Raw genomic sequence first — 15,384 nt, forward strand, 5'->3', positions numbered from 1 at the left:
ACCAATAGAACCAAGGGTCACATTTTCATAGACTTCTGTACAACTGGAAAACCAGAAGAGTCGCCCCCTGCTGGCATTTGAAAAAGAATGCATGTCTGCCAATTAGCTGCAGAGCCACTTTACTCCAAACTATACCAATGCTCTGGAAAAGCCTCACAGGTAACCACGAAAAACAAAATTCTATGCTAATGCATCCATTAGTTATTAAAGCTCAAAGGGGTGGGGCCAACACTGCTTAAATACTGCCGCGGTTAAAAATAATCACAAGAAAGTCATTCTAGTTTTCTCAAAAACATCTTTTTTTTTTTATTTTCACATGAAAAGTTTTCACATTTATCATATTTATCAAACAGGCTTTTTATAGAATCTATAATATATTTATATGTACACATATTATACATTTCTCTTACTTACACATGTACAAAATTAGGTAACAAGAATTCAGATAAAAAAAAGACTGACTTCAATGGTAGTCATACACTGTTGTGCTTTGTTGAATCAAGCCAGCCTGTCAGGTGAAGATGTGCTTGGCAACTGGGTTTGATGCTGTGTCTCGTCTGTTGTGAACTGGTGACTATAACTTTTTTTTTTTTTTTTTTTTTTTTTAAATTGCTCTAAAACTAAATAGCTGATTGCCCCACTTTGTGTTTGCTTGTTTTCCAGTCGGGGTGGAAAGCACCATGACACACAGGGGTGAGTCCTGCGCTAAAAAAGAAAGATTTAATACCAGCTCCTTGTGTCAGACAGTTTTAACCATTGCGAGGCGACAAACAGAGAAGTCCAGCCTCTCTGCGGTTCACACAACATCTCAGTGTTTCTTTTGGCAGAAAAAAACCAACAACATTTGTCTCAACACGCTTTCAATCAAACGCTGCACAGCTTACACACATTCTCCTGTTCTCAATTAAACGCGCACATATTGCCTTTCACACAAATACTACCTCCACCGGGGGCCCTCCCCATCGGCAACAGTAAACATTTCATTTTGTGAGCACATGGTATATACAGTAAAACGTCTCAGCTGCAAATGTTATAAATTATCTTCACAGAATGTACACGTAACATGATTCAACGTAGTGTTTCCATGTGTTACAGAGCGTCTGATGATTGTGTGTGTGTGTGTGTGTGTGTGTGTGTGTGTGTGTGTGTGTGTGTGTGTTTGGATTAAGCACTGTTTTAAATGGAGTGTATGTTGATGTGCAGTATTAGTGCTACAGTATATAAGCACATGGTCTGCGAAGGAATGGTGGTCATGAGAACAACTTTTGTGTCTGTTAATGCTACATTAAGAGAACGCAATCACCTGGGACAGCAAGGTCACGCAATACCGCTACAATAACAATACAACAAATAGTACGCAGTACTCAGGGTGGAATAGTGTACAAGTTGGAGAGATGACTGATCTTTGGCTCAAAAGGCTTGAGATTACTTTTTATTTTCTTCCTTTCTTGTTTCTTTAAATGCTGACTCCCTGTCCCCCATGTCAGTATAAAATTCAAAGTTGGTTAACTTGGTGTCGTAGCTCCTGATTGTCCTTCAGCCACTTCAGGTTCCTCTTCAACTTCTTTCTTCTCTCTTGCAGGGAATTCCTCCAGAGCGGTCGGTTTGATGGGGGAGCCCCAAATAGCACAAATCAAGGAGAGCTTAGTCTTTCCAGAAAAATACTGTCATCTTTTGGACAAAAAAATAATAAGACAAAGCACAAGTACTTGTCTCAAACGCTCAAAGTTGCTCAGCACATGTTGTGCAAGCGAGTCCATCTGTACTCTGCAAGCTTCAAAAGTCTCTCCCTGCGGCCAGCACTGGGCATGTTTTGTTTTTTTAAGTCAGTGGTTTTCAACCCCACGGACTGTCTTCATTGTAGTCTCTGAAAAAAAAACCCCAAAAATATCCCCCCCCCAAAAAAAAGTCTGCCAACAGAAATCCTTTTTATGTATTCTCAGTGCAACAAAAACAGTAACGAAAATGGGACTAGCACTGAGAGGATTGAGAGGGATGTAGCTGCCGCTGCGGAGTTTGTCCGTGCACTCTTCTGAACATCTGGCAGGATAACCACCGGGTCATCTGCTTGAGGACAGGAGACAAAGAAAACACATTAGTACCATAAATTTACATAAACCCCAAATGTACCTGGATTGTTTTAGGGTCAGGGATAATTAGATAGGACACGGGGTTGGGCTACATACCTGCAGGCAGCCTGTTGGATGGGTTGTGAACCCCACCACCGGCTCCAACTGCAGTCCCACCTGTGCCCCCTTTAGCCACTCTGGCCTCTTGAGAGCCTGGAAAAAAAAAAGGCCATCAATCATTCTGTCTTGCAATAGCCTAAAACACAACTGTTAGAGGTGACTGTACTGCTTTCCTTTCATCCAAGAGGGTGGTCAAAAACTTACCATCTGCGGCTATGACGTCCACCCTCAGCCTCAGGCACTCTTGGCCATGGTGGTGCAAAGGTTTGGCTGCAGGGAAGAAGAAAGAAACAAAACAGGCGTTAACATCCTTACTAATACACTTATCCTCTCTTGGCCCCTTAATCCACCTTAATGCACACGCGCATACAAACACTGACACACAAACCCTTGGCAACAGAAAAACAACGGTACAAAGCCCTGGGAAGCCATCTGTGATCAGGCAGAGTGTGTCTTGTCCTGCCGTTTATCTAATTACAACCATGGCCAGGGTGACAACATTGCCTGTGCTTTGTGGTCAGTTTACAGCAAGGCTAGTATTGCATAAAACTTGGCAAAGTGAGCCAGCGCCCCAGTTTTCAAAGAGCTGGCCACTGAGCTGCAGCTTATCACACCTGGTACACAAACATGCAAACGCCACCCAGGTCACACTTTGTTGCAAAAATAAGATTTCTGTGAATCAGGGATAATTAGATGGATTGACATGAAGTTTTTTTTATCATTTCCAGGCAACAAGCTGCAATGACCTTAAGATTAAAAGATTTTTGTTCCAAGTGAAATGTCTCAAAAAGACGTCCATGTTTATTTTAGCATGAATTAGGATAACTTTAAGGATCGCTTAGCATTAGTGTTTAGCATCTAGTCATCATTACATAAGTACCACATTTCTATGACTGACTTTGTGTCATGCAAACATCCAAACGCTAATATGTTGAACAGGAAAACGCTGTCAATTTGAAGAGTTGGCATGTAGTTCCAAGCACATTTATCTTGGCTGCATGCTCCCTGTGTTATTAGAAAATGAGTTTAACTAGGAACTAGGACAGGATCCGTGACACTTACAGATATAGTAGTAGCTCTCTCCTTGGCGAAACTCCTTTCCCAGGGTGAAAGGAGTAAAACGCTGGAATTTTTCAGAGAACTTCTCAGGAGCGTGAGGGGCAAATGGATGACTGCACTCCCAGCGCATCTGGTCATACGACTGCGGCTTGCAGTTGTCGTAGTCCTCCCGCTCCACCATGTAGAGCACATATCGCTCAGCATCCATCGATGGCACCTCACCCTGCGGGTAATGGGGGCAGACGATGTCCAGGTAGTCATTAAGCTTCACCTCCACAGCATAGTCGACCCGCTGAAACCTGTCGGGATGAGGGAGAGGACGCAGGTTACTCAAGTGGCAGGAGACTGATAACCGTGCTTATAGCATCGGAGCAGTAATAAATATAAGCCTCAAAACCTCTGATTATATATTGATCGGCTACACGCCGGTATTCAACAGGGAAATCAGAGGAAAGACTGTTAGGTCTAGGAATGGGAGATATAGAGCAAAAGAAAGAAAGAATGTTTGTATGAGAGGATGTATATGCGTGTTCAGGTGGAACGAAGAAGGAAAACGCGATAAGGGGAAAAAGTGATCTGCAGAGGACACGCCCATAAATATGGATGAACGGGAGGCCAGTGTAGCTGATGCTGCTGTGCTGAGAGTTAGCAACAAGTGCACATTGATCCCGTGTCTCCCGAAACATTAGTAGTCAGTTAGCCCGTCAACACAGGAGATGAGTATTGACATCTGCAGGCTACATGCACACACAAACAAACACACAGGTAGAGCAGCAGAATGCATAATGACAGAAAAAGTGGAAACACACCTGAGTTTGCGAGCGATAGAGACAAGAATATAAATAAAGGTCACATACAACTCAATCTAAAAAAAAAAGCTTAAGGATAGACAAACTATAACTGGGGTAGCAAAAGGAAATGGCAAAAGCATCTGCCACAGGATAAGACGGACTAAGGCAAAGTGGAATTTCTGAACCAATCTTAATGATTTAAGAAATTATGGCTGTTGCATCTCCTCACTTGTTTCAGGACACACTTCAAAAGTCAGCATCTGTGATGGTCTGATGGTGTCTTAGTGCACACAGCAGGGGTAACCTAAACATCTAGCAAAGCGCCATCATGGCTGAACAATAAACAGAGCTTTTAAAGAAACATGTGCTCCCATGTTCCTTTTCATGAATGCTCTAGCTGATTTCAGCAAGAAAAACCACATTGTGTACATATTCCAGCAGCATAGCTCAGTAGTAAAAAAAAATTAGGGGGCTGAGGAGGGGTAAATTGGCTAGATTGCAGTTCGGCCTGGTCACCGCATTTTGAAAAAAAAAAAAATGGCAAAGGAGGCCCCAAATTGTTGAGCAGCTGAATTTGAGAATAGTACAAAAACACAGATATCCCTCAGCTCTAAAACTCTTACAACACTTCATAGATGATACGTGACAGCGGTAGCAGTAAAGACCCACCTGCCACAATTTGTTCGAGGCGAGTTGTTGGCATCAAATTCAAAAAAACAAAACAATAAATGCCCCAAGTTTCAACATCCGATATGTTGCCTTGATTCATTTTCTAAATAAATGCAGGTGATTTACAAATCACTGTTGTCTCTTCTTGCTTACATTTTACACCGCGTCCCAGCTTTTTTTGAGAACAGGGTTGTCTTAACCCACTCATTAGGGTCAGATAGATAGGCACAGATACAACATGAGTCTGGTGACAGTCTGTAACTGTCTTCCACCACACTCCCTCTCATTACAAATACAGATAGAGACAGTCAGACTGTCTGCCTCCCCCTTCAACCCTCCCTTCACTCTTCCACCCTCTCCACCCTTTTTACTATGGTCCTTAAGTAAACTAAACTTCCCAGCTCCTCTTAGAGCTGGCTCAAAAAAGCACTTACACAAAAAGCATCATTTTAGTTTGCTTCACATGTGCGCACATAAACACTGATTACTGCAGAAAGCTTAGACTACTTAAAGAACAATTTAGAATACTTTGGTGCAGTTTCATTTGGCCTTATCTCAACTGTCCATGAGTCCTTCGCCCTCAGGGGGATACCATCAGAGATATTATGAGGTTGTCTCCAGGGAATTGTCACTGAAGGTATTTCAGCTTTGTCCCCATCCTCTTGACTCAGTGAGAGCTCCAGGGGCGGCTCACAGCTAATGCTCTCTTCTCAGCCAAAGCCATCTATCACCAGCCTGAAGCGGTAGCTGACCACAAGCAACACACACACACACACACACACACAAAATCACACTTACTTCACAGTAATTCCCATCTATCAACAACCTAAAGCTGTAGCTACCTACTATTTACACCCACTGAACCCACACAGGCAGACACACATCTCCTCCCATGGTACTGAGCTCGATGCCTATCAGTTTACCGTCTCCTACTGTTCTGGATCGCCAGGGGTTCCCTGAGAGTAGATGAAATTTGACAGACTTAAATATTTTTACAACACACAGGGCGAATGTGTGTGTAATATAGAGTTTTGTTGCTTTTGCAACGAATATACGCATATTTTGACAGCCTTTCGACACTAACCCTAAAGAGAGATAGCTAACTGACTGCTGTTTAATCAGATCTACAGATCTCAAGGAGTTATGAGCTCCCAAAAGCCCGTGGGGTGTTAAACTGACACCAGTGATGGCATTTCTTTCCTAAAACAGGCTTTTCTTTGAGAATTCTGGCTTTTATCAACCCACCACCTCCACCTCCACCCACTCCTTAAATGTAACAAGTAGCATTTGGGGAGTTTGTGTTTGTGTGACAAGGTCCATATGTGTGACTAACAATCAAAGTGCACAGGCCCTGGCTCCAGTCGCTCGTTAGCTGGTGTTGTTGTTTGTTGCCAGGGGTCTCCCTGGTACCCCCTTGGTAAAAGGATAGACACAGTGGCTCCAAACTGTGGGCCCTGACTCCTACTACCCCTCTGGCTCCCTTCCCCCATCCCTTTGCCTCTCTCTGCCTGACTGCATGCCATCAATACCGATGGCCAGATAAGCCAGAAACACGGGCCCATTAGAAACCAAGCATCTTTTTTAGCGGACCAATGAAACTTCCATCTTGCCAACAAGTTCCAGCCAACTTTCGGTGGGGAGAGGAATAATTATAATTTTGCTACGGAGCAGGCAGCTTAGTGCTTATCTGCAGTTTGCCTGCCATGCTCTGTTTACCAGATTGCTGTTAAAGTGTTTTTTTCCCCATGCCGCTTTCAATTCCAGGCGAATCGATAACACTATTGAACAAACACCGTTGTTCTCTGCTTTTGCCTGACAGAGTTATCAGCCCACTGCACACCCTGAGCACACACACACGCGCACACTAACAAACTCCCTATAGCCAGTCCCTCCCTGACCTCTAGTCCTGATTACAAACAGGTTGTAGTATGGTCCCAATGTGTTCATTAGAAAGGAGGTTGAAGGGGGTGCAATTAAAACACAAAAAAAGGGTATTAAAGTCGCCCTAGAAGGGGGTAATTATGTCCTCCCTCTCCCCACTTCCCAGCCCCTGCAGGCTTGAGAGCGCAGGGGGATGAATAGACGTGGGCGAAGGGGGTGGGTCAAAGGGCTTGAATTGGGAATGGCTTTTGAAGTCTCACCCAGTAAATGTTTCTATGTGAGTGCTACTGTTGCTCTATCAATGCCACCGTTTCATACAGTGTTTCTATTCACAGTGTGCCCGCACTGATGGAGTGCTTCACTTAGCAGGGAGAACCGCCACTGAAAACGCACCAGGGGATGTTGGCTAGTGCCTTTTATTAATGGCAAATAGTTTTAATTATCCTGCTGCCTTTTGTTCACGCCCCAACGCCTCAGCACTGAAACGTTCCACATCATCAGCTTAATTAACTGATTGTGGTAACTCACTTCAAAGAGAGCTTTGGCCCCTGTGTCACACAGTTTAACAACAAAGTCAAACCATGCCACCTTCACTTTAGCAAACAAAATCCTCTCACTTTCAGCCTTCCCCAGTGTGTGTCCCTTGTTATTTCCCTCCTCCAGATTGTCTCCGTCTCTGAGTCAATAAGGCTGTTTTGGTTTATTCCCATTGTTTTTTCCCAGGATGCCTTTTAATGCCAGTGATACTCGAAGCCTCAGTAAACTCAGCATGGAGTAGCAGAGTAATACTCTACTTACGGATGATCTGTGGAGTTATGGCAGATATGCAACAAGGATTGTGTGCAAGTGTCTGTCTCAGCCTGATACATTCAAGTCAAGGATTGTTTATGTCTGAGTAGGTGTGCGTGTGTGTGTTGCTGTTCTGGTGCTCTGGGGAATCTGGGAGTGTGTTTCAGTGGCGATAAGGTGGATAATAAATGCTAATAATGAACAGAGATGATAGCGAGGGAATGCCAAGTGGTCACAGGTTGCTCCTTACCACTCTTCCTCCTCTTCTGAGAAGGAATTCCTAATTTATTGGAGCCTTTTCAGGAAACTTCAGGAGTCTAATCTCTTCTTTAATCTCTCTGGCCTGCATTTTGCTTTCTTGTCTACCTCTATCCCCTTCTTTCATCCATCCATCACCCTCTCATCTCTGTACTCTCTCACCCTGTGGAATGTCAGAGCTCTGAGGCGAAGAAGCTGCGGCGCAGATCAAAGGTCGGACACTTGCCAAGTCAGCAGAGAATTTTCTACATGGACAGTCAGCAAGAAGGGTCTTTAAGCATTTTAAATTCTACAGACGGATAATGGGAATTAATCTCTGTAAAGATTCATTCAAATCTATTCTAAAGTCCATAAAGGTCATTGTAGAACAAACTACACAGATCTCACTACAGCTTCCAAAAAGAGTTCCTGTCTTCTTAACCCACTGTCTCTCAGAGCTTCATACAGTCACCCTAACCACATAAACAAGATTATTTTCCGTAACGGATGACTGAACCGGAATGTGGGGACCACCTAATTGGCTCGCCCAAGCCTGGATTATTGGGTGGAGCAGTGGCTGAACTGAGGTCCATTCATCAGCACCAGACCCTACTTAATACAGGGGCTTAGACTGGACAGCGAGGCCCAGAGCAGGGAATGACGGCTGGGGACAGAGTAAGGGGTGAGACAGGCAGGGTGGAGCTTTTTTCCCCACTCCCACATCTATTGTTCTCACATAGAGAAGGGGTATTATGGCTTTTCACTGAAGATTTGGAGTTCAAAAAAGACACATTGTCTATGTATAGCTATATATGTGTGGGTGTGTGCAAATGTGTCCGTGCAAAAATGGGAACCAAGAGGTGGTAACAGAATGCTGAAAGACACTGGACACAAGGGAGTACTTTTTTTCAAGATAAATCCCTCAAAACCACATGACTCCATGACAGGTGAAGCTTTTTCCAGATCCAAACTTAGCTGAGTTAAGCGGGACTGTTTAATGTTATTGCTCGGATTCTTCTTGTTTCATCCATCTACCTACCCATTCATCCATCAACGTCAGCCGACCCTTCCCACTCCCTGTCTATCTCTCAACACTCAATAAGCAAACCAGATCCTAGTGTCAACTCTGTCACTCCCCCCACTCAGACCTGCTGAACCAATCGCAGCCTTTTCTGGTGGTATTCCAACTATGCAGCTCTCTGACCCACCGTTTGCATAGCCAAGCACAATGTGATGTGGGTATGCAGGGGTCATCATAGAAACAAATATGATCCAACCCCGTTAACATAATATTTCAGCCTTCATTCTTTGCACCGTGTGACTTTTCACCATCCATCTCAATCAGCTTTCTCTGGTCTTGTCATTCAACCTTTGTCCGCCCGGTTCATTGGTCATTCTGCCGGCGTGCTTTGCTGACCTAGCTGAGCTCCTTTTGCCACCCAGCGAAGAGACAAAGCTTTAAGTTCAGCAGAGAAATAATTGGCCGACTCCACTGCACTAAGGAGGGTTAGATGAATACATATGCTCTTTCCAGCTGCCTTATACTGTCCCCTGAGCCATTTGTATCTTATAAGGGCCAAAGCAGAAAGGTCATCTCTGACATCACATTTCTCAGCAGGCAAATATCTGTATAAGAAAATCGATTTTGCAAGATTGATTTTTTTCAATGAAATAAAATTTTCATGTTTAATGTTTTTTTTCCTCCTGTAAAAACAATCTCAGATTGTAACTTAATGAATTCCAGTGAGAATTAACAATATGTGAGTACAGGCAAAAACCCCTTTAATTAAATGGTAGCTCTTGCTTATGACGTCAAGTAGAAATTATGGTAATACAGCTGACCTGCAGGGGTGGCGATAGTTGCTGTGCAGACAAGTTTACACACTACATCTAGACCTTTAACAAACAGGCCCAAAAAAGAAGGAAAAACAAAAAAGTTACACAATAGCTGATATTTACACAACAAAAACAACCACAATGGTTCATTTCAAAGATAATATCCGACTCTTTCTGGCCAATTCTTCCTCAATCAAACACATCGTGCACTGAATGCCACCAGGAATTGACAAACAAGTCTGAAGGACACACGCACGCACACACAATCTCTGGCTCAGACACATCTAATAAAGAGAGTGCGAGGTCTGTTCGCAATTGTAATTGCAACATAATCATAAATCTGTGTACTAATGGAGCTTTTCTTCCTCCTTGGTTTTATGTCTGGGACTGAACACTTGTAAAGCAGAGCAGATTGGAGCAGCATAGCGGGAAGGTGCAGGGGAAGTCTGGTGTGTAGATAAGAAAGAAGCATGAGGACGGGCAGAGGGCAGAAACACTGGCCGAGGTCAAACGAGGTGAAACTGATCAGAGGAGAATCCCAAATAGAGACATGCAGCGATTTGACAGCGGGGCGGGGACAGGAGGAAGATCCCAAATCATCCTTTTGGCTTGAAAGTTGGAACACAAACCCTAATTAAACAATTAATCCCTGCTCAGTTATTTACTCTAAATGTGTTCATTCTAATGTGAGCCTGGGAAATTCAATCAGCTCCTTTTATCCAGACCTTTAAACCCTTGCGTGTGCTGGTGTGTGAGAAATGTATTGTTTATTGTGCAGACAGGATACGCTGTTTTCCCGGGAAAAACGTAACCAGGAAGCGCAACACTTCGCAGGAGACACACAGCAGACAGCGTGCAGACTTTAGTAACACCAACATCACGCCTGCGGGAAGTTAAAACCTTTGGCCCGATTCACTATCTAGCTCAGTCAATAAAACAAGCCCTCCTGTTCTGACTCTGCAAGAACAAGTGAGCTGGAAGGAAAAGAAGAACCTTATCAATGTGATCACTGAGGTAAAATTTTATTATGATTGCAGACTGTAAAGATGGGAATCATCAACACACTTGAGTGGTCACTGAACCCAAAAGAGGTGATTACCATCTGCCTGACGAGGCAGCATTTTTTTTCCAGATTGAATGCACCAGACAGATTACAAAGCCAGATTAAGAGTGGTGAGAGGGGAGGGGGGCGGACACTTTGAGAGAAATATGGAGACCAACTAAAGGGAAGGGGGAGGGGAAGGGTATTCCAGGGGGTTAAAGATGGATTAGGATTTGAAAAGTGAAGTGTTCTGGATGTATATGAGGAAAGAATAAAAAAAAAATAAAATAGATTTTTATTCATTTAAATTGGAAACTGCAAGCATCTCATATCTATTGCCCGCACCAAATCACGCCAGTGGACTAGCCAGTCTTATGTTTCATCTCTCAAACATGGATGCACCCACACAGACACTTTTACTTACTCCTACACATACACTTCTGTGTTTTCTCCTTCTCATTTCTCTCCTTTAATAACTTGAGCTCTCAGACAGGCTCCACCATTTCCACTGTTAAGCAAGACGTTCAAGAGGGGCACGTTAAAAGGCCGAAAGGAGAGCGAAAACAGTTTTGCTGGGAAGAGTGGAGTGGCCTTTCTTAAGGAAGTAGAAGAAGGAAGCTTTAAAGGTAAAGTGCAAAGTGTGTGTATGTGTGAGTGGGGGGGGGGTTCTTTTTCCCTGAAGGAAAGGGCAAAGTGCCTTGTGACGGCTCGCTGTGGGTGCCAAGAATGATATATAAAAAAAAAAATTCCACACCTCTTACCATGCTTCCCTCCTTCTCCCCTTCTCTGAGAACCAGAGCTGGAGGTGAGGAAATAATAGACTGAAAAGGGACAGCTTGTAAAGTTGAGATAAAAGCTGGTGAAGGAGTGAAGGGGACCGAAAAGACAGGAGAGGGAAGAAAGAGTTTCCCAGAGGCAGAGCCACGGCTGTGTGAAGAGGGGCTGGCCTGAGTGGCAGCCAGTATTCAGGGACCACCGACGTGACAGAATGACTGACAGATTGATAGAGGCCGTGCCACTTCATCACATAGCGAACTCTGACCCTCGATCAGTCACACCAGTTACTATTCTCTTTCTGTGGCCCACCGTGAAGAGCAAGCCCCAATTTGTATGGGGAGCATCACAAAAAAGCCACATTGACCGGATAAAAACCGAGAAAATGCTTCATGCGGGTGAAACATACCTTAAATAACTTTCGTGTGAGCCAGCAGGAAGCAAGCTCATTTTAACGAAGGAACGGTGAGCTGAAACTACTTGGAAACGCAGCTAACCCAATGTCAAACAGCTGTTCTGAAAATCACTTCAGAATTATAAGAGATTAGTTAAAAGACTTCTTTGAGATCAAACGTGTGTGTGTGTGTGTGAGCGTGCCATGAAACGGTTAACAGATTCACAGAGCCCACAGAACCAGGCTGCAGAGGGAACCTGGCCAAGAAGAGGGGGAGGGAGGTGCCAGAGAGAGGGAGAGACAGGTACAAAGCAGAGGAGGAGGTGGGGGTGGTGGAGGTGGTGGTCCTCTCATGCTCTGTCAACAGGGAAAAGGGAAAAGGAAGTAAGAAGCACTGAAAGAGCAGATTATTGCCTCACATCGAAGTTGTAGAGTCCAGGGGGCTCCTGGGCCGATGTCAACATCAATCCCAAATGTGTAGCGCGCGTGTGTGTGTGTGTGTGTGAGACTGGGTTAATGTGTATGAGAGCGTGTGAGTCACTTGAATCTGGCGATGCTGTGTATGTGAGTAAGCTTATGCGCAGACACTCCCTTTACAAAAAACACACGCTGGCATGCCGGGACCAAAGCTGAACGCTGGTGAGCCTCTTTCTGGCAGTCAAACCTGGCTGGTGATTAAACTGTTGCTAATCAGAAACAAAGGTCGCAAATATGCCAGCAAGCAAAAAGGTCACGAACACAAACACACACAGTAGGAGATTTTGTTGTGCTGAAACATAAAAAGTCCTTAGGTACAGGCAGATATGACCTTGGAAGTTTTGGAAGTCAGCAGGCCCCAAGCTGTGCACACAAACATGTTAGGAAGGGAAACTGTGCAAGTGTGTGTGTGTGTATTGCTAAATCCCTTAACACACCCATATGGGGAAAAAAGGAAATGAGTATATACCACATGGACTAAAGCGATCACTCTCAGATCAATTTGATTAACGATGGCTCTCTGACCAATTGGATGGAACAATTAACCCGGACCAACAAAAAGAAAACACGCTATCAAGTAACAGGTCAAAGGGGAGGGGAGATTGCGGTGAATGATGAAAAGCACCAAATAAAAACTCTCGTGCTTTTTCTGTGAAAACAGGATTAAGAGTAGCTAAAGGGAGAGATTTAGCACAGTCATCTGGAAAAAAAGCAAGTGCAAAAAGATGGATTATCAGTATATATATGGGAATGATCACTGTCATTCCACAGCAGGGACACAGCAGAACGCCTTTCCATCTGGGACTTCATTCTGATTTCCTGTGAAAGGCTTTGTCGTTGTAATTACGGACTTTCTGAGAACAGCAACTGCTGTTTTAACCACAGGGGAAATGAGGAGGGAGAAAGTGGTTGAACGTAAGCTTGTGTGGAAGAACGCTTGAATATACAATATGTGTTTGCCCACCAGAGGGAAAGTGTGTAAGCCCAGCCCTGATTGATTCAGACGGCGTCACTTGGTGCGACTGAACATGCTGGTTTGTGATTGAGGGATTGCCTGCCAGGAGTACCTGTTTGTACTTGCCCTATCGTGTGTGTGTGTGTGTGTGTTTGTGTAGGGGTGCACGTAGAGGTTCATCTGTGGAGTGAAAACCTAACCCTCTTCGTACCCTGAGCCATGTCACCCCAGCCATCATCAACCATAATTCTAATTGACCCCCACTTACTCCAAATGGCCCCTAACCCTGACAATTTGAGCTCCAATTTCTCCTCCCTGAGCAATCTATCTCTCTCCCACAGCGTGACCTACTGGGCAGGCCTCAAGTTACCTCCTCTGTCACTGTCATACACCATTATTACTCGTCTTACCACCTGAAATATGAACACCCCTATGTCTCTCTGACAGCCACGTAAGAACCCAAGTGATATCTCTTGATTTAGGAGATATGGCAACCTCCCACTCTACTCAGAGGTTAGGACTCGGTGTCAGATGGGGAGGATATTGCAACAGAGCTTTCAACACATTCTGCAGTGAGTCAAGCCTGTAAAAATCAACAGGGAAAAAGAAAAATACAACCCTTGCCAGGGAAAAATTGTATCCAAACCCGGGTAGAAGTGCAACTCATGAATACAGACATAAGAGAAGTTTACTGACACGTTTGCTGCAAGCACACGCACATACAAAACACTGTATCCACATGCTGACATGCAGGCAAGATAAAACAAGCAGTATTCAAAGATTAAATGTCCTAAACCTCAGAAACCCGCTGTTTCCTCTACTCCCCCCGCATTTACATTTAAAGCAGCTCTCTTCCCTACTAAGCGTGAACTATTTAACTGCCTCAATATCAGCCCAGAAAGATAAACAGATGGCATAACCTGGTGTAACTAATGCTGCTGTGTAGGTAGGCTACACAGATTGCGAAACGGATTAAATCTGGACAGCTTAAACAAAGAATTACAGGTAAACAACACCACGATAACAGGTTAGAGCTCAGAAAGAGGCGAAGAGGGAAGATACTCCTAATTGTCCCGCATTATCATGACAACAGCAGACAGTCGATTCTATCAGGCGCTCATCACAGGCATCTCGCTGAATATACATGAGCTGCAACTATTCAGCGTGCATCTGAATATAAGATAACGGCTTTGCCAACACTGCAAATGCGGTTAAAAGTGTGTTTGATGCCAAAAGTAAATCAGTTTGTAGAACCGATTAAGAAACAAGAGTGCGCAAAGACGATTCGAAGTGCGCTACATTAGAAAATGGAAAACATATTTACTTTGGGTTTGTGCTGTTCCAGTAGACACTGTGCCGCTCCGCTGAAGCAAACCAGGCGCAGACGCTCCCAACGAAGCCCACAATCCAAACCAAATCCATGGTGGAGAGGAGTGAAGGCGTGCAGAGACGGAACACAACTCAGGTAGGTTGTGCACAAAAAAAAAAAAAAGTTTACCGAAGGAAGCTTATCCGTGAACCTGTTAATTAAAAAACTTAACGCACGCAGCAGATCTGAGAGAGATTTCTGTATATTCGCAAAGGAATAAAAAAAATAAGTGAAGGGAGACTGAGATTACTCGACAAATCCGTAGTGAATGAGAGGTTGAGCTGAGTGGAGGTTGGTTTTGTGAAACGCCCACCTCCGCGTGTCACGCCTCCTATGGCAGAGGAGACCAATCAGAGGGCTGTCCGAGAGAAGCGAGCTGCACAGGTTTCTCTGCAAGTTTGTGTGTGTGTGTGTGTGTGTGTCATCACTCCGGCGTGTACAGGGTGTCTGGGTAAACACACAGAGGGTTTGCTGTGATTTATATGCCAGATTTTTTAATCGTAACTTTATTATGCTTCAAGTGTAAATACATGTCATATGTTGCAGATTTTCGTGCGTCCACATTATCCTAATGTAGCAGCTGTATTCAAATAAATCTGTAATTGATAGCTCTTGTTATAAACTACCAAAAGTCAATGCTTTTGTTCCGTTAGTGGATTGTTATAAACGTGTTGCAAAGCAGGAATCCTTGAATATGGCTACATCTATAGTGAACTTGCAACAGTATTTCAGTTGTTTAGACTTTTAGCTTGGGCTAACCTGGAAACATGAACAACACATTACATCATAAAATTAATAGTAGTCATGCTGCTACCTCTGCAACTCATCATAAACAAAATCTGTACATTACAGTATCCAAAAGATGATTTTGTGTTTCACTTGCATGAGTTGAAATAGTGTGTTTCCTTTCTCATATGTCCTT

At 43.9% G+C, this 15,384-nt stretch overlaps 1 protein-coding gene across 2 annotated transcripts; it reads right to left on the reverse strand.

Moving 5' to 3' along the window:
• Positions 1–1,901: 1,901 nt before the first annotated feature.
• Positions 1,902–14,579, reverse strand: efna1a (ephrin-A1a). Of its 2 annotated transcripts, none has more exons than XM_085346366.1 (5): positions 14,418–14,579; positions 3,252–3,547; positions 2,394–2,459; positions 2,187–2,282; positions 1,902–2,064 (listed from the first exon to the last, which is right to left on the reverse strand). In XM_085346366.1, exons 1-5 carry the CDS (start codon positions 14,513–14,515, stop codon positions 1,940–1,942), a joined length of 681 nt encoding a protein of 226 aa, XP_085202492.1. In that variant the 5' UTR covers positions 14,516–14,579; the 3' UTR covers positions 1,902–1,939. The 2 variants fall into 2 exon arrangements, with proteins under 2 accessions (XP_085202492.1, XP_085202491.1); XM_085346365.1 differs by having other exon boundaries at positions 1,902–2,067.
• Between the last annotated feature and the right edge of the window lie 805 nt (positions 14,580–15,384).

Source organism: Diplotaxodon limnothrissa, linkage group LG22, assembly GCF_057381915.1.
Source record: "Diplotaxodon limnothrissa isolate DT_005_m linkage group LG22, D_limnothrissa_male_GT1.1, whole genome shotgun sequence".
Classification (NCBI taxonomy): domain Eukaryota; kingdom Metazoa; phylum Chordata; class Actinopteri; order Cichliformes; family Cichlidae; genus Diplotaxodon; species Diplotaxodon limnothrissa.